This window comes from Rhinopithecus bieti, unplaced genomic scaffold (genome assembly GCF_001698545.2).
Source record: "Rhinopithecus bieti isolate Rb0 unplaced genomic scaffold, ASM169854v2 scaffold_15570, whole genome shotgun sequence".
NCBI classification, from domain to species: domain Eukaryota; kingdom Metazoa; phylum Chordata; class Mammalia; order Primates; family Cercopithecidae; genus Rhinopithecus; species Rhinopithecus bieti.
The window spans coordinates 286180-308921 of record NW_016808199.1 but is presented as its reverse complement, the minus strand read 5'-3'; the positions used below and the strand labels follow the sequence as shown (position 1 = coordinate 308921).

At 41.6% G+C, this 22742-nt stretch overlaps 2 protein-coding genes across 4 annotated transcripts in view; one reads left to right on the top strand and one right to left on the bottom strand.

Annotated features, from left to right (window-relative positions):
• CHRNA3 (cholinergic receptor nicotinic alpha 3 subunit) overlaps positions 1 to 9489 on the top strand; it is a 29658-nt gene extending 20169 nt beyond the window's left edge. For both annotated transcript variants that reach the window (XM_017885773.1, XM_017885772.1), the window contains exon 6: positions 8066 to 9489. In XM_017885773.1, coding sequence (XP_017741262.1) covers positions 8066 to 8194 — 129 coding nt within the window. In that variant the 3' untranslated portion in view covers positions 8195 to 9489. The remainder of the gene's footprint in view (positions 1 to 8065) is intronic.
• Positions 9490 to 11157: 1668 nt separating this feature from the next.
• Positions 11158 to 18983, bottom strand: CHRNA5 (cholinergic receptor nicotinic alpha 5 subunit). 2 transcript variants are annotated; one of them, XM_017885774.1, is made up of 4 exons: positions 18932 to 18983; positions 17095 to 17204; positions 14553 to 15384; positions 11158 to 11766 (listed from the first exon to the last, which is right to left on the bottom strand). In XM_017885774.1, exons 1-4 carry the CDS (start codon positions 18956 to 18958, stop codon positions 11605 to 11607), a joined length of 1131 nt encoding a protein of 376 aa, XP_017741263.1. In that variant the 5' UTR covers positions 18959 to 18983; the 3' UTR covers positions 11158 to 11604. The 2 variants fall into 2 exon arrangements, with proteins under 2 accessions (XP_017741263.1, XP_017741264.1); XM_017885775.1 differs by having other exon boundaries at positions 11214 to 11766; positions 15091 to 15384.
• Between the last annotated feature and the right edge of the window lie 3759 nt (positions 18984 to 22742).

Here is a 22742-nt window from a genome sequence, read left to right as displayed (position 1 = left end):
CCGTCAAAAAAAAAAAAAAAAAAGGCCGGGCGCAGTGGCCCAAGCCTGTAATCCCAGCACTTTGGGAGGCCAAGACGGGCGGATCACGAGGTCAGGCGATCGAGACCATCCTGGCTAACATGGTGAAACCCCGTCTCTACTAAAAAAAATACAAAAAACTAGCCGGGCAAGGTGTCGGGTGCCTGTAGTCTCAGTGACTCGGGAGGCTGAGGCAGGAGAATGGTGTAAACCCGGGAGGCAGAGCTTGCAGCGAGCTGAGATCCAGCCACTGCACTCCAGCCTGGGCAACAGAGCAAGACTCCATCTCAAAAAAAAATAGTAAATGATCAGTGAAAATCTATTTGTCTAATACTGATAACTTTTGTAGACATCTTCTATCCTTTACCCACTTTTAAAATAATTATTTCTTTACTAAAGGTCGAGATCTAAGTACCCATACTCTAGCTTTTGTCAGGCTATTAGAAATTACTTTTATTCTAAAACTTATTTATTAGATACCATACAAGGTATTAGAGTTTTAGAAGGGCCTAAGGCATGGAGACAGACATATAAAAAACTTATAATTAAAAGGGAGGTCACAAACTTAAATATAAGGCAGGTAGATTGGTGAAATGGCCTAAATGCAGTGGTAGGGAGTGGTGGGGTCTGTGGCAAACTAGTGGCACATGGTCCGTCTCAAGAGGCAGCCACTGCTCACCTCTGGTCATGTCTCCACATGGGCTTGTGAGCCCATTATTGCTGGATCTTCCTGTTTTTTTCAGAGAAGGCAGAAATCTGGCCAGCAAGCCACCAGATTGTCTATGAGAAAGTAGCGAGTGTTAGAGTAAACGTGCCAAGTCAGTGCTCAGAGGAGAAAGTCGAGCTGTCTGAAGGATTCCTTCTTTCCCTGAGTGACTGACACTCTGCTATTTACACAGAATTTTTCAGAGATATTTTAATTTCCTACATCTCTGGCTCCAGCTTGGCTGGTTTTAACTGTCCTTGGTTCTAAGGAGCCTAGACTGAAGCCTAGGCTGTTTTCCCAGAGCCATCTCCTGAGGGTGCTGCGAGCCTGTGAATGCCGATCCCTGGACACATTCACTGGCTCCTAAGGTAGGGGAAGTGTCCAGCCTTCCTTGGCTGTTCTTTTTTAAGAAATTGTTCACACCAAGAAGCAGCTTCTGTGTTCCTTCTTGAATCTCCGCCTGGTTCAGCCTGCCTGCCTCCATTCCTGCCTTCACTATATCCATCAGGGTGACCCAGACGTCCTACAAGGTGTCCACCTCTGACCCCCAGGCCTTCAGCAGCCGCTCCTACACAAGTGGGCCCAGTGCCCACATCAGCTCTTCGAGTTTTTCCCATGGGCAGCAGCAGTTTCCGGGGTGGCCTGGGCGGAGGCTGTGGCGGGACCAGCGGTATGGGAGGCATCAGTGCTGTCACGGTCAACTTCTTGTGAAGAAGATCAAGACCATGGGAAGCTGGTATCCAAGTCCTCTGACACCCTGCTGAAGTGAACAGCCACAGCAGCCCCTCCCAGCCTGCCCTTCCTGTGGCTGCCCCAGAGCCTGGGAGGGAGGCCCATGTGCAGGGGGGCACAGGGAACGGAAGACCCACCTGAGGCTTCCCCCAGCCCTCAGCCCACCCATGGGGGAGTTCACCGCCTGGACACCCCTCTTGCCCATGCCTCCAGCTACAAAACAATTCAATTGCTGTTTATTTTCCCCAAAAAATAAAACCTCAGCTAGCTCTGCCCAAAAAAAAAAAAAAAAAAAAGTTCACATTGGTCATCCCCATAGGCTCATACTTGGTCTTATTAGTAAGGAATTTAATTAGCAATAATACTCTAATTTTAGAGTTAGGACCGGGATTGGATGATCAAATTAGAAAACTGGTTAGGGAGCTGGTGGTGGTGGCAGAGAAGCGCTCTTTGCTGAGAGTTGTTTTGATGGCTGGTCCCTCAGTGACTGGCACACTGTAGGATTTGCTTTCTAGATCTTAGAGGGGCCACCGATCCCAGCCAGGATCCTGGTTTTTTTTTTTTAATTTTTGAGACAGAGTCTCACTCTGCCAGATTGCAGTGGCATGATCTCCATTCACGGCTATCTCCACCTCCTGGGCTTAAGTGATTCTCCTGCCTCAGCCTCCTGAGTAGCTGGGACCATAGACACAAGCCACCATGCCTGGCTACTTTTTGTATTTTTAGTAGAGACAGGGTTTCACCATGTTGGCCAGGCTGGTCTCAAACTCCTAACCTCAAGTGATCGCCCTCCTCGGCCTACCAAAGTGTTGGGATTATGGACGTGAGCAACCCAGCTATGATATTTTGAGCTGATAATTCTGAGACTTTTTTTTTCTATTTGGTAGAGAAAGATATAGGTATAGATATAATTTCATTCATTCCAGTTGGAGCCTGGCCTTTGATCAATTGTTTATTAATTTGCATGTGTTGTAATTACTGCTTTATCAGGATTACATTTGTTATGTCACATTTTCTATTTACTCTTTTTTTGATATCGAACAGGTAATGTGCCACGTGTGTTTTATATTTATTCTCCTGTAGCTATTCCTGATTTAAACCCATCCCCCAGTTCCCTTTCCATCTCGATCAGTCTCTTATATGTCTCAATATCTGTATCTTACACCCATCCACTCTCCTTCCCCTCTTACCTTCCCATAGAATAAAGGGAACTGCCTTTAGCCACCCCAGTTATTCCTAGTTCTGGATTTTTATGAATGTACATTTTCATTTTTGCCATTCCTTTTTTTAGTCTACAATGAACTTTGCCAAGTTTACTTATCCTTCACATACATTGTATGGTGTCCCCCTGGATTTATTTCTCTTCTTTAAAAAAAAAAAAATTCTTTGAAACGGTGTCTTGCTCTGTCTCCTACGCTGGAGTGCAGTGGCACGATCACGGCTCACTACAGCCTCAACCTCCTGGGTTCAAGTGATCCTCCCACCTCAGCCTTCCACATGGCTGGGACTACAGGTGGACGCCACCATGTCTGGCTAATTTTTTAATTTTTTGTAGAGATGGGATCTCACTATATTGCCCAGGCTGGTCTTGAACTCCTGTGATCAAGTGATCCTCCTGCCTCAGACTTCCAAAGTGCTGGGATTATAGGTGTGAGCCACCATGCTCAGCCAATTCCTTCTCTTACAGGCGTGCCTTCTCAAGAGTGTTTAAGGGTAAACCTTCTGGGGCCTGGCAGGCTAAAAAATTTATTATAGCCTCACTTTAAAGAGGGAGTTTAGCTGGCTACAAAACTCTTCAGCTAAGGTTGGATACTTCAGCTAGGGTTGAAATTCTCTTCTGTAAATACTTAAATATTGCTCCACGGTCTTTTTCACCTGTGTCACTTTTGAAAATCTCAGCACTTTGGGAGGCCGATCACCTAAGATCAGGAGTTCGAGACCTGCCTGGCCAACATGGTGAAACCTCATCTCAACTAAAAATAAAAAATTTAGCTGGGCATGATGGTGGGCACCTGTAATCCCAGCTACTCGGGAGGCTGAGGCAGGAGAATCACTTGAATCCGGGAGGTGGAGGTTGCAGTGAGCCAAGATTGTGCCATTGCACTCCCAGGTGATAAGACCAAGACTCTGTCTCAAAAAAAAAAGTTTTAAGTGAGTCTGCGTGTTGGTCCTTTGTGAATACTGGATTCTGCCTAGGAGCTATTAGAATTTGTAGAGAATGTGTCTGGGTAGGGTCTCTCCTACTCTGGTTGGCACTGGTTATAAGCCATTTCATTCTGAAGTTGCTGTCTTTAATTCTGAGAGATTCCAGCTTCTGATTTCTGTAAAGACTCCTTCCCACCCCTTCCTTTTCTCTTTTCCTGAGCTCCTGTTGCAGCGACATGTCGGCGTCCAGCCTCCCCATCTCTTATGCTGTATGCTTCCCATCTCGTCATTACTTCTGGCTGCTCCCAAGAGCTTTCCATAGTCTCTCCTCCCACCTCTCTGCTTCTTTCCTGGGTGGCATCTATCCTGCCAGTTACCCCATCCCCTGAGTTCTTGATTGTAACTTTTCTATTTCTCACACCTGTTATTTCCACTTGGTTCTTCTGTAAAACTGCAGGTTCTTTAGTTTCCAATGGTCCCTTATCTCATGTTTATTTTAAATCTATAAATTTTCTTTCAAATAATTGAGTTGGTATATTTGGGGCCTGTAAACTCACTTTTCCTGGGGGTGTCAGTCATCCTTTCTGAATTGTGTTTGGGAAGGGGCTAAAATCCAGGCTTTCAGAATTCTGAGGGTCCACACAGCCACAAACTCGGCTAGATCACCTTTCAAGGTCATCCCCTCCAGATGACCTTCTCCCTCAAAGAATGTCTCATTATCTCCCTGACTCTGATCTCCTCTAAGTACCTCCTGCTGGACTGAAGCTGTTTAGTCCTTGATGTGTGGAACTTCAGTCTTAGCTGAAGAGTTTTGTATCCAGCTACTCTCTCTGAAGTGAGGCAATAGCCAGGCACAGTGGCTCACACTTGTAATCCCAGCACTTTGCAAGGCCAAAGCAGGAAGATTGCTTGAGGCCAGGAGCTAGAGACCAGCCTGGGCAACATAATGAGACCTCATCTCTTAAAAGATAATAAATAATAAAAGGGGATGGGCACCGTGGCTCATGCCTGTAATCCTAGCACTTTGGGAGGCTGAGATGGGTAGATCACTTGAGCCCAGGAGTTCAAGACCAGCCTGAGCAACATGGGGAAAACCTATCTCTACCAAAATAAATAAATAAATAAAAGTGAGGCTGCAATAAAATTTTTAGCCTTCTCTTTTTTTTTTTTTTTTTTTTTTTTTTGAGGTCTTGTTCTGTCATCCACTTTGGAGTGTAGTGGAGCCATCGTAGCTCACTGTAGCCTCTAAATCTTAAGCTCAAGCAATCCTCCAACCTCAGCCTCCCAAATGCTAATTTTTTTTTTTTAATTTGAAGAGGTGGGGGGGGTCTCACTGTGTTGCCCAGGCTGGTCTTGAACTCCTGGACTAAAGCATTTCTCCTGCCTTCGCCTCCCAAAGTGCTAGGATTAAAGGTGTGATCCACCACACCTGGCCTTTTGAGCCCTTAGAAGAACATTTATCCATAAACATTCTTGAGAAGGCATGCCAATAAGAAGAGAAACAAATCCAGGGGCTACAAGGGGAGGAGGAAAGCCTCGGGCTCTACCAGTCAATGGGCAGCTCAGTTCTCTGCACTTCCCTTCAGCCAGGCTCTGCTGGGCTTGCGAAGGGACCCCCCTGAACCTGCATCTCTGGGCTGGGAGTGGCAGGCTAAAGAGGCAAAGAGGCGAGAGAACAAAGAACTCTCCCTAGCCCTCCCCTCCACCAAGCCCCTCCACCTGCCCAGGGCTGCCATCCCCAGTCCCTGGCCACACCTTCCCAGTTTCTGGGCCTTTAAAGTAGTCTTCTCTTGCTTCTGGGCCAGCTGTCAGTTTGGGCTAGTTCACCATTTTGCCTAACACTCATCTATCTGTGACTCATCAGAAAATAGCCAATATCAAGTGCTTTAAAGACTTTAGGAGTTAGATATAAGTCCAGCACAGTGACTCATGCCTGTAATCCAACACTTTGGGAGGCCAAGGAAGGAGGATCTCTTGAGCCCAGGAGTTCAAAACCATCCTGGGCCACACAGGGAAACTCTGTCTCTATAAAAAAATTAAAAATCAGGCCAGGTGCAGTGACTCACGCTTGTAATTATCAGCACTTTGGGAGGCCAAGGCGGGCAGATCACCTGAGGTTGGGAGTTCAAGACCAGCCTGGCTAACATGGTGAAACTCCATCTCTACTAAAAATACAGTAAATTAGCCTGGGGGTGGTGGCATGAGCCTGTAATCTCAGCTACTCATCGGAGGCTGAGGCACGAGAATTGCTTGAACCTAAGAGGCAGAGGTTGCAGTGAGCCAAGATCACGACACTGCACTGCAGCCTAGGTGACAGGGTGAGACTCCATCTCAAAAAAAAAATTGCAGGTGCAATCACACCTGCAATCCCAGCACTTTGGGAGGCCGGGGCAGGTGGATCACCTGAAGTTGGGAGTTTGAGACCAGCCTGGCCAACATGAAACCCCATCTCTACTAAAAGTACAAAAATTAGCTGGGCATGGTGGTGGGCACCTGTAATCCCAGCTACTCAGGAGGCTGAGGCAGGAGAATCACTTGAACCTGGGAGGCGGAGGTTGTAGTGAGCCGAGGTCATGCCACTGCACTGCAGCCTGGGCGACAAAAGCCTAGGTGTCTCAAAAAACAAAAAAAAGTCACCTGTGTGTAGTGACACACACCTGTAGTTCCAGCTACTTGGGAAGCTGAGTGCAGATTACTTGAGCCCAGGAAGCCGAGGCTGCAGTAAGCCATCATCGTACCCCTGCACTCCAGCCTGGGCAACAAAGCAAGACCCCATCTCCAAAAAAAAAAAAAAAAAAGATAAAAAATTTCTGTCCAGCCAGCTCTTTTTGCACCACTATTTATATTCATGTGTAAGACCCAAGTGTCATCTTTCTTCATGAGGCTTAAGTAAGGGTCATTTTATAAATCAGCATTAGTATCACTAGGCTCTATTCATTAAGGACTCTTCTGAAACAACCTTCTGAGGGAGGTACTGTTCTTATCCCCATTTTACAGAAGAGGAAAATGAGGCTAAGAGCGGTCATGGAATTTACCCAGATTCTCACAGCTCGAAAGGAGCAGAGCTGGGATTCTAATCAGTTTGTCTCCAAGTCTCTGCTTTTCCACCCCTCTGGCCTCCTAGAGCCTTAGGACGTGGCCGGTAGGGGGTGGGTAGGAATCTCACATCTCAAGGTGTACCTGAAGCACACACAAACCAGTCTTAGGAATTCAAATAAAGTACCTTATGGCAAATATGGCATCATAATTCTAATTTTACCTATGACAGTAGTGTCACCAAGAGGACACATTTACTCAGGCTCACAATGGTGATGTAAAATCTTCGTCTCCCAGTGCCATTTCAGTATACCTAAATTAATAAATTACATGCTGCCTCTTTATTTTGATTATTGCTTTAAAATCAGCTGACTCATGGGTTCTCTCTCTCAATTCAATTATGGCTTCTTTGCTTTTTGAATTGTCTAGGAGTATAATTACCCTACAATTTTCCTTCCTATTTCAAGCCCAAATTGAAGCTGTATGATATATAATTGGTCTTGCTTTTTCTCCCATCTTTTACTTTATTGTCAGCAATTATTTCTGATGTTCAACCTGCTCTCCAACTGCACAGTATTCCGTGATACTTTGGCCTTACACTAAAAATGACTTTTGATCAGCTGGGCATCGTGGAGAGAGGGCAGTGGGGAGGGAAAGGGTGATGAGGATGGACTTGCCCTGATGTGTGTTCTCATTTTTGGAACAGATGTTAAAAGGAAATTTATTTTTTGAGACAGGGTCTCGCTCTGTTACCCAGGCTGGAGTGCAGTGGTGCAATCTTGGCTCACTACAACCTCCGCCTCCTGGGTTCAAGAAATTCTAATGCCTCAGCCTCCCAAGTAGCTGGGATTACAGGCATGCACCACCACTCCTGGCCATTTTTTTTATTTTTTGTAGAGACAGGGTTTCACCATGTTGGCCAGGCTTGTCTCAAACTCCTGACCTCAGGTGGTCTCAGCCTCCCAAAGTGCTGGGATTACAGGCGTGAGCCACTGCACCCAGCCAGAAATTTATATCTAAAACTGGATAAGGAGTACTTTGAAGCACTGGTAGATTATGTTGGACTATATTAGGCATTCTAACCAAGGCCCAGAATCCTTCCGTGGAAGTCCAAACTGGTTTCACTAACTTTATAAAATTGGAATTCAATTTAGAAAAACTAGGTTATGCATATATTAGGAAACTTCTGATTTGAAACAGATCTAACATGACAAATCTTTTACACCTGTTTCTCTCCTGCATCAAGAGAAACTTAAGAATGGTAGCTTTCCTCAGACTACATCAATTAGGAAAAAAAAAGGGCTTCTTGCATATTAGAGACAAAATGGCTTCTACTGCAATGTATTTATTAAATCTTCAGTATTGAAAATGTATTAATTTTGCCTTTCCCTCCGTGTTTTTTTTCTCTTTTGTCATTTTGTTTTGCAGATTCAAGATGATTGGAAGTATGTTGCCATGGTGATTGATCGTATTTTTCTGTGGGTTTTCACCCTGGTGTGCATTCTAGGGACGGCAGGATTGTTTCTGCAACCCCTGATGGCCAGGGAAGATGCATAGGCACTAAGCTGTGTGCCTGCCTGGGAGACTTCCTCGTGTCAGGGCAGGAGGAGGCTGCTTCTTAGTAGGAACGTACTTTCTGTTATCAAGCTACCAGCTTTGTGTTTGGCATTTCGAGGTTTACTTATTTTCCAGTTATCTTGGTTTTTGTCAAAAAAAAGAATCATGCAAAAAAAAGTAGAATATTTATTATGGATAAATGAACATTTAGCCTTTTTGGTATGGTAAAGAGATGTCAAAATGTGATTCTTCTATGTAATTAGTGTGCTGTGCTATGGAATATACATGTAAAAATGTTTCCTTTTAAGACAAAACTGGATAGAAAAATGCTGTTGAGAAATATGAAAAGTCATTCAGTTCAGTATCACTACAGATGTCCCAGTGGTTTTTCTTATTTAGCCCATAATCTCTTTGCAGGTTTATACTAATTCAGCAATCTCCTACTGTTACCCATTTCTTACCACGCATTTCTCATTCTTTACTGGGTCTAAAGGGCTGTGCCTCCATTTCAGAGAGCTTCAACTAATTCTCTTGCATAATTCTAAATTACACCATGAGAAATCATGCTTAGTTATTCATTGTTAATAAACTGTCTTAGTACACCATAAACTGGGTGGACTATAAACAACAGAAATTTCTCAGTTTTGAAGGCGGTCCAAGGTCAAGGCACCAGCAAATCTGGTGTCTGGTGAGGGTCCTCTTCCTCAAACGGTGCCTTCTAGCTGTTTCCTCACATGACTGAAGGGACTAGCTACCTCTGTGGGGTCTATTTTATAAGGGCACTAACCCCATTCATGAGAGCAGAGCCCCCATGGCCTAATCAGCTCTCCAAGGCCCCCTCCTTCTAAGACAATCACACTGGGATTAGGTTTCAACATATGAATTTGGGGAGGACACATTCCGACCATAGCATGAACCTTTAGAACAGGGTTTCTCAGCCTTAGCACTATGGACATTTTGGGCTGGATAGGTATGTGTTGGGACAGAGTGGGGGTATCCTATGCATTGTAGGATCTTTAGCAGTACCCTGGGCTCGACTCACTAGATACCAATGACATACCCTGCTTCTTCACCAGTTACAATAACCAAGAATGTCTCCATTGTTACATGTCCCCTTAGGAGCAAAACTGCCCCTGGTTGAGAAACATTGCTTTAGACAAATTGTTAAGAAAGAGTATCATGTACTACACTTCTGAATCTTAACGTGATCATCACTGACGGATGATTCAGAGACTGTTTGAATCTTGTCTCACTAGCTGTTTTTCCTATGCAAAAATAAAATGGACAGAATTGCAGCCTGCTGTGACTCATGTTTCAGTAAGTCAAAAGAAAGATGTCAACAAAATTTATTTATATATAAAAATCGTAAGTAACAGTAATGGCAGTATAAGAGAGATCAGGGATGTATACAAGCTAAGGTAGCTAACAGGCAGTTTAAATTCATCACACCAGGCTTTCACTCATTAAATGGCATTAAACACCTGCCTACAATTAAATGCAAATTAGACAGGGTCTCCTCTCTCTTCCAAAGAGCATTAGCTTGAACTTAGATAGGTTACTCATTATAAATAAATGAGGTATTTGTGATCTCAACAGCTAAGAGTCCTAAATTGAACACAGGGTTTTTGTCAGTGTTTGCTACCTGGTCACACCTGAAGTGGTGACATTTAGAGATGAAATGTAACTGTTGTATCCTTGATACATTATACTGTACTAAATCATTTATGCTGTACTAATAGACTAAGATTGATTACATCTAAAGGCCCTTGCAACTCTAAGATTCTATTATTGTAATTGTTAGAATGAAGGAGAGAAAGTTGAAATATTACAAGTATATAACAGTGCGCTTATACCAAATTAGAATACTATTTTTAATATTAAAAGACTTTTCTCACAGAATGAGTTAGACCTAAATGTGTTTTTTATTATTTATTTTTTGAGACAGAGTTTCGCTCTTGTTGCCCAGGCTGGAGTGCAATGGTGCAGTCTCAGCTTACTGCAACCTCCATCTCCCAGGTTCAAGTGATTCTCCTGCCTCAGCCTCTTGAGTAGCTGGGACTACAGGCACCTACTACTAATCTTTTGTGTTTTTAGTAGATTAGTTTGCCCAACTAATCTTTTGTATTTTTAGTAGAGACAGGGCTTCACCATGTTGGCCAGGCTAGTCCCAAACTCCTAACCTCAAGTGATCCACCCGCCTCAGCCTCCCAAAGTGCTTGGATTACAGATGTGAGCCACTGCCCTGGCCCTAAATATGTTTTTTTAAATGGGGTTCATGTGATTGTAGTGGACTGACTATTCTAAGATCAAGGATAAAGAGATACTACCACAATTTATATAGAAGATGGTTCTATTAATTGTGGGAAATGTGGACAACAGGATTGAAATTAATGTTAAGGATATGCTACTGCGTGTCCACAGGAGTTGTCTACTATATGACTTTACAGTGGAAGGTAAGCTACAGAAATAGTTAACACAATAATTATTAAGTTTAAGCATCTAAAGAATAAAGTAAGCCTTAAAGGAGTTCCCAATTCCTGTTTTCATTTATTTTAAAAACGTTGGTTATGAAAAAGCAACATCACATTAAGTTGTTGTTGTTGTTGTTGTTGTTGTTGTTATTTGAGACAGTGTTTCGCTCTTGTTGCCCAGGCTGGAGTGCAATGGCGTGATCTCAGCTTACCGCAACCTCCACCACCTGGGTTCAAGCGATTCCCCCTGCCTCGGCCTCTCAAATAGCTGGGATTACAGGTGTGCACCACTACCCCGGCTAATTTTGTATTTTTAATAGAGACAGGGTTTCTCCATGTTGGTCAGGCTGGTCTTGAACTCCCGACCTCAGGTGATCCGCCTGCCTTGGCCTCCCAAAGTGCTGGGATTACAGGTGTGAGCCACCGTGCCCGGCCACATTAAGTAATTATTATATCAAGCATCACATTAAGTAACTATATCAACTAGTCAGCTTTTTAAATATAGCAGTATAATATATTAAAGATTAGCTGTTACTCAGTGAGTATAGGAAAGTTTACATACCTTTACCAAATGCAGAAAAGTTTTAAAATCAGTCTTCAAATACAACTGGAATTCTCTAGCACAAAGGATGAACTTTACTGTGGATTATAAATTAGTATTATTTGCCAGGATATAAATACTAGAATTTTCACTAGTACAGTTCAGATAATATTTTGCTGCTATTTTTAGAAGATCAAATGTTATCTCATCAGTTACTACTTCAGTCATACAGCCAACTGTTCAAATGGATCATCTGTTAACATAAATTGAGGTTAGCAACTGTTAGTCTGTTAAAGCTTGCACCAAATTTAACACATAACTTACATTTTCATAATTTTTTAAGTGCCATAAGATATATGTGTGTTAACTAAAGGTATACTTCAGTCCCTTGGGAGGATTCACTTATTTGCATTTCCAGTATGAACTGGTATTAATATATTTGCCCATTTATAAATAACAGGAACAAAAAGCCCAAGAGATCCAACAATTGAAACGAAAAGAAAAGTCCACAGAAACATCCGATCAAGAACCTGGGCTATGAATTTCCAATCTTCAACAACCTGTTATGAAAAAAATAAAAATGCATTAAATAATTGTAAATTGTGTACATATTTTAACATATAACAAACACACTGAGTTAGAAGCCAGATCAATTTCTGCCTCCCATTGCTGCCTGTAAACAGTAACTGACCCTATACTCAGCTCAGGGACAGACACTAGCCTGATAGTCTGTTATAGATATAAGCTTTAAAAGACACTACAAAATATGTTCATTTACACATCAACTTATATTACAAGTGGTTTATTTTGATAGATTAAAATAAAAATTAAAATAGACTACTTGGATATTTTACAATAAACTAAAAGTTATTCTTACTATGTAGTTATTCTTGCTATTTATTCTTGCCCAGCAGTGTTTACTTATTTTAATATTTTCAGAGACTCTAGGCTGAGATTAATTTCATGCCAAATTAAAAGTTGGTTCAGAATAATACATGTTAGAAAGCTGTTCATCTTCCCCACATACACACTTTATTTATTTTTGGATTTCCTAGGGACCACTTCAGTCTAATTTCATGAGCACAGAATGGTCTTCCCTGGAGCCAGCTTTAGTAGGGAGCTGGCTCAACAGCTCAGAGCCACAAGGAAAGAGAAGGATGAGCCCAGCCACTGAGCAGCCCTTTCTACCAGGCCATTTCCTTGACCAGGGGCTTCCCTGGCCCTGAGCCTCTATGAAGGATGGTGTCTATATAGTTCCTCTATAGGAACTGTGCCTCCAAGGTGTAGGATAATTTAGAATTTAGGGCATTGTAAACACTCTGTTACTTCTCTGCTTCTTTTATTTTGAGACGGAGTCTCGCTCTGTCCCCCAGGCTGGAGTGCAGTGGCGCAATCTCAGCTCACTGCAACCTCTGCCTCCCAAGTTTAAGTGATTCTCCTGCCTCAGCCTCCCAAGTTTAAGTGATTCTCCTGCCTCAGCCTCCCAAGTGGCTGGGACTACAGGCGCACACCACCACACCCAGCGAATTTTTCTATTTTTAGTAGAGACAGGGTTTCACCACATTGGCCAGGCTGGTCTCAAACTTCTGACCTCATGATCCACCTGCCTTGGCCTCCCAAAGTGCTGGGATTACAGGGCATGCCACCGCACCTGGCCACCTCTGCTTCTAAGTTTTCTTCTGAAAATAAAGCCAACCTCCCTGATCCTAGTAGTATGAGCCATGGCCCTTTTGCACAGTATTTTGCAGACGTTTATTAAATTCCATCTCAGTCTAAACCATTATCTAATAAATATAATGTACTTTTGAAAACTCCATTGATAGCTCCAAACCTTATAAACTAATTTAATTATGCTACCACCAAATAGATACTTTACAAACCCACAAGCATTAAAAAGTTTTAATATTGGTTGCCCAAAGTCTCAGAAATCAGCATGAAAGAACTTATGCATGTGACCAAACACATGCTCCCCAAAAACCTATTGAAATTAATAAATAAGGAAGGAAAGTCTTAATGAAATTAAATCATTCAAATATGAAAAAAAGTTTTAAAAAAAATATACATCAAATGTCCCTTTTGGGGTAAAGGCTATTATTTTGCCAGATTTATTCTGTCTCCTCATACCTGATGGAAGATTTTCCATTTAAAATAGCTCTACAAATTATAATTCACATAATTTTAATGTGCATTCAATTATGAAAATATTACTATAGTCATAGGTTTAAAATAATACACAATAGAAGAAATAACCATGACAAAACTGAAATCTTACACATTTTGAAAGAAAATGCAGGCCAATGTGTCCATTAATAAAATTAAAATCGTATTCATGTTCAAGTTCTTGATTTAAATAAGAGACAGGAGCAATTTTCTATAAAAAAGTTTCAAGCAAATTTTTGATTTTAGGCAAATTAAGCACAGTAAACACTAAGTTTCAATGAATCCTCTGATATATATAACACATAACACAAAAGAACACCTTACTTCTCTTAATTTCCCTAATATTCTCTTATAAATGAACAAAAGATTTGTTTTAGAAAATATATTGGCTATATTTATAAGTTCCACATTAGGCTCATTCTTTATCATAACTTTTTTTTTTTTTTGAGATGGAGTCTTGCTCTGTCACCCAGGCTGGAGTGCAATGGTGTGATCTCGGCTCACTGCAACCTCCGCCTCCCAGGTTCAAGCGATTCTCCTGCCTCAGCCTCCTGAGTGGCTGGGACTACAGGCATGTGCCACCATACCCGGCTAATTTTTGTATTTTTAGTAGAGATGGGGTTTCACCATGCTGGCCAGGCTGATCTCAAACTCCTGACCTCAAATGATCCACCCGCCTCAGCCTCCCAAAGTGCTGGGATTACAGGTGTGAAGACACTGCGCCCAGCCTAAAATAACTTTTGATAACTCCATTAACTGTTATAATCGAGTTCTGCCTTCAGATTGTCACAATTCAGAAACAAAGTTACTGAAGACAAAATTAAAACAACTCACCCACTGCCCTCAACCCAAGAAATTAAAGAAATTCATCATGTCAGAGCCAAGAAATATGGCAGGAATATTATTCCTTAGAATATATAACACTAAATTTTCTTTAGAGTTATCCAAGATGCTGATGGGGGAAGTGGAGAAGTGCGATTTGTGTAGATGCCCCATTTTGCAGGTGTTTTAACTGAAACAAGCCTTAGTAAAGATCTTTTATAGAAAATTATGTCAACCATTCTGGCCCTCAATCTATGCTTAGTCTTACTTAAGGGTCATGCTGTTTACTCTGCCAAAATTAATGAAAGTAACTTCTGAACTTGAAATGGAAGCAGATCTGCGTTTGTAAATACACATCACAGACCTCATGGACATCATTTTCCTTCATGATGTGTCTTGTAATGTAGCGAATAGAATCGAGCGCAGTTTCCAATGTGTTTCTAGAAGATTCTGGTCCACTACCACTCTCAGTTTCCTCTTTCTGAGTGAAGTACCTATCGACATGACTTCTCATGCAAAGCAGTTTGGGAAGCTTGTGAAGAAATATCTTGCGGACCCAAGGCGCCATGGCATTATGTGTTGAGGAAGAACGATGATGAATGTTGATAGCGAAGACGGTTACCATAATTGACAGTGTCACAAAAATCATGGTAAATACCAGATACTCTCCAATCAGAGGTATGACTTTTGAAGATGAGGGTATGATCTCTTCAATAACCAGAAGGAAGACAGTCAAAGACACAAGTACTGAAGTGCAAAGACAAATCTTTTCACCTTCATTTGAAGGAAGATAGAAGACAAGTACAGTTAAAAATGATAGCCCAATACAGGGTATTATAAGGAACAAGGTATAAAAGAGAGGCAGGCGCTTGATTACAAATGAGTAAGTGATATATGGATACCAGCAACAGCTGTCGGTTCTGTTTCCTTTGCTCCCCATTGCACTCACAATTTCCCATTCTCCATTATCAAAAAAATCTCTCTTGTCTACATCTTGGTCCTCTAGAATTATATCAACCTGTGATCCATCGTAAGTCCAAGAACCAAATTTCATGGAACAGTTCTGCAGGTCAAATGGGAAAAACGTGACATCTATGGTACAGGAACTTTTGTAGTTTGCAGGTGGAGTCCAGGTGACAGTGCCATTGTACCTGACGACTGTTTTCGTACTGGTCCCTTCAAAACGTCCATCTGCACTAAAATACACACATAGACGATAATGCAGAAATTAATGCACATGAATTGTATTAATATAAGCCTAATATAAATGCAGGCCTATCACTGATTGCATGAAATAATTTTTAAATTACTATACTTCAGATAAGATATATCTGCTACACAGAATATCTGCTACACAGATATTCCTGTTCCAGGAATATATTCCTTAAATATCTAACTCTATGAGAACTGAACCCCTTCTTCTGCATCTACTCCAGAACTGACAAATCTCTATTTCACAGAAGCCTGAGATTCTAATGATTGAAAAGACCTCACCTTACACACAAAACAGACTCAGGCTATTTACACAATGGGCACGCATACAGCCAGAACCTGAATCCACATTCCTAGACTCCCTGCACAGTGCTCTTCTTCCTTCATCACAAATACTGGCCGTTTTTTACTTTGATGAGGAAAGGCCATCCACACCAAGCTGGGCATGACCCTGAAAAGCTGCTGTGCCTCTCAAGCTCTCCCACCAAGTGAATTCATATACTAGAAACGTCTAGCAGGAAAGCACATCACCAACGTAAGGTTTCTTTAAAATGTTGCTCTTTGGCCGGGCGCGGTGGCTCAAGCCTGTAATCCCAGCACTTTGGGAGGCCGAGACGGGCGGATCACGAGGTCAGGAGATCGAGACCATCCTGGCTAACATGGTGAAACCCCGTCTCTACTAAAAAATACAAAAAACTAGCCGGGCGAGGTGGCGGGCGCCTGTAGTCCCAGCTACTCGGGAGGCTGAGGCAGGAGAATGGCGTAAACCCGGGAGGCGGAGCTTGCAGTGAGCTGAGATCCGGCCACTGCACTCCAGCCTGGGCGACAGAGCGAGACTATGTCTCAAAAAAAAAAAAAAAAAAGTTGCTCTTTGTCTTCAAATTAATGTGGCTTTTGCACAGTATTCTGTAATATATCCATGTTTAATATAAAAATGTTTTCAATTACTGAAAATAAAATGATGCTCCAGGAAGCTGCATCATGCGTCCTTACAAGCTTTGTTCACTTCTTAAGAAGCATGGAGGTAAAAGGTGTCAAAAGATTAAAGATATTTTTGCATAGCAGCTGCTCTGTCCTCATGCCAAATGGCCTTCTTTCAAATTAGATAAAGTGCTTTAAGATAAGCACAAATTCCCAGATTTGCCCAGGAGTGGTCTTAGAAAACAATAAAACTGGTAGCCAGAATTATCCTCTCCCCTAAGTTTAAAAAAAAAAAAAAATCCTCAAAACACAGCTAGGTAGGATGCCTCTAAAGATGAATTAATAATTAACCCAGCATTCCTCATTGTGGGAAAATGACAATATAGTATTTAAACGCAATTAGAAGGATGCACAATTCAACATAAAATATGACCTCAACGATGTAAAAAACATATTTAAAAAATCTGGAAGTCCGCCAAATATGTAGTCTAGTAAATCAAAGGGTAAATGGAAGTATCAGTCCCCTTGGTGTGACCCCCCTACCCCGCCACATGATAGCTCTGTGATCTGCCACGTGATTAGCTCTGTGAACCACTACCCTAAGCCTCTGTTTCCTCATCTATAAAACATGTAATCATAACCAATACATGCAGTCATGTCATCTGATTTTTATACCTAAACAATTTTCAAAAGGGAGAAAAATTATTAGTGCCTAACAGAAACACAAATGTTTTCTTTTGGAAATATGAAACTATATTTAGAATATAACTTACTTATCAAACAAAACGATATCTGGTGTCCAGACAGAGCCTGAAGGAACACGTATCACTTTTATTCCACCATAGTCATCAGGGTTCCATCTTAATTTTACATCTATCCATTCCTTTAAAACAAAGAAATCTGCCTCAATTTCAATAAAACTAATAGTCAAAAACAGTGAATACTATACTTTTTTTCACACCAGAAATTTTAGACATGAGATCACCTCTACCCCCAATAGAGAACACCTCCCTATCTTTCTTATTATGGGCACCAGATAACCCCTCCCCTTGTGTGGTGGTTCTCACCATGGTCCCTGTGAGACACAGGTGAGAACCAGAGCTAGATGTGTTCATGGCTCTGCTCAGCAGCTCTTCTCCCATCAACTGACTGACTACATCCAGTACTTGAAGCCACACGCACTTAATACCCAGGTTCAAGGGAAACATTCTTTTTTCCAGATGTATTGTCACCCAATTTGGCTGTTCTGGTCCACGCAAAAGGGAGTTGGATTTATTGCACATTTCAACACCTTGCCCTACCCTCCATGCAGTTACAATTCTGTGATCAAGTTAGGAGCTGCAGCCTGAGAAAAGCATATATGCCTTTCAGGAGTTTGGGGTTAGGAAACAACTAGTAGGTATAAAAATTAGGGACAAAGAAAAACAAAAGGAAGCATTCAACAGCAGTTAGGATATATGTATGGTGGCCCAGAAAAAAACAAAAGTCCTTTATATAAAAGGGACTATTTACAAAGAAAAAAAATTCATTTCATTCTTGCCTATTTCCACCTCAGAGAGTCAGAATCCTTGCAGTGGACTATAAGCAGCTGCTACTCCACCAGCCTCTTTTTGCTTATCTGACCCCATCTCCTACACCCCCTCTCCCCAATGGTTCTCTCACCACTAGCCACACCAGCCTCTTTGCAACTGCTTAAACACACTAGGCACACACCAGCCTCAGAAACCTTTGCACTTGCAGGTCCTGCTGCCTGGAACACTCCTCCCCAGATATACACATGGCTTGCTTCCTCTCCGCCAAGACTTTGTTCAGACATTGTCTTCTCAGTGCTGTTTTCTCTGACTACCATTTTTATAAGTACACCCCCCCAATATTCCCTATCTTCTTTTCCAGTGTGTTTCTCCCCAAGCTTATCAGTTTCTAAGGTACTATACAACTTACTTGTTACTTTTCCCCCACTAGAATGGAGTTCCATGAGGGCAGGTGATGTAGTTTGGCTGTCTCCACTCAAATCTCATCTTGAATTGTAGCTCCCATAATCCCCACATGTTGTAGGAGGGACCCAGTGAAAGGTAACTGAATCAAGGGAGATGGTATTTCCTGTGCTGTTCTTGTGATAGTGCATAAGTCTCATGAGATCTGATGGTTTTATAAGGGCAGTTCCCCTGTATACGCTCTCTTGCCGGCTGCCATGTAAGACATGCCTTTGCTCCTCCTTCGCCTTCCACCATCATTGTGAAGCCTCCCCAGCCATGGTGAACTATGAATCCATTAAACCTCTTCCCTTTATAAATTACCCAGCCTTGGGTATGTCCTTATAGCAGGGTGAAGACAGACTAATACCACAGGGTTTTTTGTCTGTTTTGTTCACTGCTGTTTCCACATAACACTGTCTGGCACATAATAGGCACTCCAAAAATACTAGCTGAATAAATACAAGCACTCCATCTACCCTCATCTTTCTGTATCCTGCCAATCCACCAAGGCCATATATTCACGTATTCATTCATATTCACAAATATACATCCTCTTGTATTTCTGCTACAAGACATATAATAAAAATAGGTGTCTCAGTCACTAATTGGGTGCCTGTTTGAATTTTATACATACCTGTTTCAACCAGACGTTTGTTGTCATTAACTGATTTTCTCATCCTTTAAAAGCAAAATTTAAATAAGGTTGATTTCAATTACAGAAACAATAATTATTTAAATAATAAATTTCACATTGTTATATAAACACACTTCTTCACATAGTACCCATATGTCATTCATCAGTCTGGTTCTCTAGAAAGCTAGGATCTTTCTTCCAGCCTAATTTCACATTATTCCTTTCAACATACTCTCTATTTCAGATAAACTACACTAAAAGATACCTTTGGCATTTTTGCATTTAACATTAATCATCTCAACTACTATATTTCCTCAAATTTAAGATGCAGTCTAAGATATAAGCACAGTATTATTTTATGTGCTTAGCACTAAGAGGAGAAAAAAAAGTTGGCAATGAATTTCAAGCTGCCATGAATTATAAGACACATCACGATTTCAGAGGTGTTAAAATGCGGACAGACAAATGTAGGATGATCCCCAGGAGGAAACCACTAATAAATGGAAAAATGTTAACTACAAGTGTAAGCATAGCAGAAGAGTTTCAGGGGTAATCATATTTATAAAAAGATTTTATCTTTAAAATCAAAACAAGCCAAAATGAGATTAAAAAAAAAAAGACAGAATATGTGGGAAATAAGGTAGGAATCCACCAAATATGATTCCAGGGAGCTTAGCGATAAAAGGAACCTAAAATAGCTCAGACACAATTCAGTGAATTTTCCATTCTCCATCTCCAGGGCCCTCACCCTTCATCCCCCCGACTCCAGTCCTCTTCCATGTTTGTAGTCACTGACATTTCATTTTCTGGGCTCTTCTCTCAAGAAGCAACCCTTCCCCAACTTCTCTGCTTGGTTAGCCCTTCCTTCTACCACTTTCTACAAATGTTCCTCAAGGATCAGGTTCCTGCTCTTCCCACTAACTTTAAAAACTCATCAAAGTGGGAGGTGAGAGGCAAGGGCAAAAACAAAAACAAAAAAACGCATCAAAGTTTTCAACAGTCACCTCCAAGCCAGCAATTCCAGATGGACATCCTTGTTCTCATCTGTCATCTCAGAGCCAGTCTTGACTTCCCAAAAGCTAGTGAACATTTCCTTTGGAATTAACACCTCAAACCACAATCAAACTCATCATCTTCTCTGCCCTACTCCCATAACAATGAAGATTCTTTTTCTTTTTTTTGAGATGGAGTCTCACTCTGTCACCCAGACTGGAGTGCAGTGGCATGATCTCAGCTCACTGCAAGCTCCACCTCCCGGGTTCACGCCATTCTCCTGCCTCAGCCTCCCAAGTAGCTGGGACTACAGGCACCTGCCACCACGCCTGGCTAATTTTTTTTGTATTTTTTAGTAGAGACAGGATTTTACCATGTTAGCCAGGATGGTCTCGATCTCCTGACTTCGTGATCTGCCCGCCTCAGCCTCCCAAAGTGCTGGGATTACAGGCGTGAGCCACCACGCCCGGCCGACAGTATTTTTCAAATGTGTTACTCTTCCACTCTAATCACCTAGGCTTCAAAATGTGACACCTCCCTCCATATTCAGTGGTCAAGTCCTGCTCCTTTTGTGTGGTCTTCTAACTTGCCTCTCATCTTCTAGTCTCTCTTTCACTCCTCAAAATCATGTACATTACTGTTTTACTGATCTTCTGAAAGTACTGCTTTGATCATGTCTGTTGCCTATCAGGTCTCTCAGTCATTCCGCATTTACTATGTACTAGACACGGTGCTAGGCTCTAGGACAGATACAAGGAATAAAGCTCACCTAGTTTTGAAGATGAAACGCCAGAGCACATGAGTACCAGTGAGTGTAATGGGCACCATATTAAAGTGAAAAAAAAAAAAAAAAAAGTTTGAACACAGGAGAGGCTGTCTTATGTAGTCTGGAAAGATTTCACAAAGGGTCTGACAAATGAATTTGGCCTTGAATAATAAATGGCTAGTGCAGGTTGGAAAGCTCTCCCAAGAAGTAAACATGGCAGGAGCAAAGACAAAGTGGCATGCAGAGATCCTCCTCATCTTCTCCACCATCTAGTCAGACCACTCCTGTATGCCAGGGCTCCCAACGTTCATCTTTTGATCTAAACAGCTGTACAGCAAGGCTCAGTTATCACACATACCTACCATTATATTGTTCCTTTGTACTTAAATACTTTTCCTCTCTGCCATGTCAAACCCTACACCTCCTACAAAGCCAGCTCAGGTGCCACCTCATCTACCCTACCTTCTTTGATAAGGTCATTCATCAAGATCTGAATTCCCAGCTCTTTCTGGTATCATGATTTAGTGCTACAGTTTTCTACACCATTTGTGTGCCAATGACCTCAACCAGAAAGATCTTTGAGAGCAAGCCCCACCCACCTTACTTTTCTTTTCCTGTTTTTTTTTTTGTTTGTTTGTTTGTTTGTTTGTTTTTGAGACAGTCTTGCTCTGTTGCCCAGGTTGGAGTGCAGTGGCACAATCTCAGCTCACTGCAACCTCTGCCTCCCGGGGTTCAAACGATTCTCCTGTCTCGGCCTCCTGAATAGCTGGGATTACAGGCACGGACCACCGCCCAGCTAATTTTTGTATTTTTGGTAGAGATTGGGTTTTGTTATATTGGCCAGGCCGGTCTCAAACTCCCAACCTCAAGTGATCCACCCGCCTTGGCCTCTGAAAGTGCTGGGATTACAGGCGTGAGCCACTGTGCCTGGCCACCACCTTACTTTTCCACTTTCCTATTTTCATTTAAAATCTCCCCATAATGACTAGCCAAAGGCTGAGTGCACAGTCCATATATATTCATTAACCTTTCTGGAAGCAGTTAGATGACACAGCTATAGACTTTGAAAAAGGTATATCCTTTGGTTCACTAACTGCCTTTCTTAAGGAAAGGAGATGTTCAGGCATTTGTATACTAATATATTCATCATTGTTAATTATAATAAGAAAAATTGGAAACAAGCTTCTGTTCAAAATGGGAGAATGCTTAAATAAATTATAGATGAAATATGTAACCATTAAAAATTACATTTGAAGAGCATGTAATGACATAGGAAAATGTTCATTATGTCATAGTAGAGAAAAAGCAGTAAACAAATTATTTCTAAAATATTATTCCAATTTTGTAACATACACACAAAGAAAGTCTGGCAAGAAACACAACTAATTATTAATATTAGTCATCTCCGGGTAGTACAATTACAGTCAATTTTTAACTTCTCATTTGTAATTTTTTGCCCTTTCCAAATTCTCTACAAAAATCACCCATTGCTTCCGTAATCAGAACACAAAGCACATCTATAAATGTTATTTTAAAACATATATATATATATATATACGTATACATATACTTGGTTATTCTGGGAACACAACAGGGAAATAATTATTGATTTACACATTCAGAACAAGAAGAAACTAGTTTAAAAATTAGCATGAATGTTTTAGTTTAAATAGATAGAATCCCTTGGCAATAAGAACAATTTATCAAGGGAACTACTTATGAATGTCACATGGAAAAATTTCTGAAATGTTTTAAGTGTGAGCCCAAGATAATGATCTCTTGTGATACTTTTAGGTCCTAAGAATCTATCACTCTAGGCTGGGCGCGGTGGCTCAAGCCTGTAATCCCAGCACTTTGGGAGGCCGAGATGGGCGGATCACAAGGTCAGGAGATCGAGACCATCCTGGCGAACACAGTGAAACCCCGTCTCTACTAAAAATACAAAAAACTAGCCGGGCGAGGTGGCGGGCGCCTGTAGTCCCAGCTACTTGGGAGGCTGAGGCAGGAGAATGGCGGGAACCCGGGAGGCGGAGCTTGCAGTGAGCTGAGATC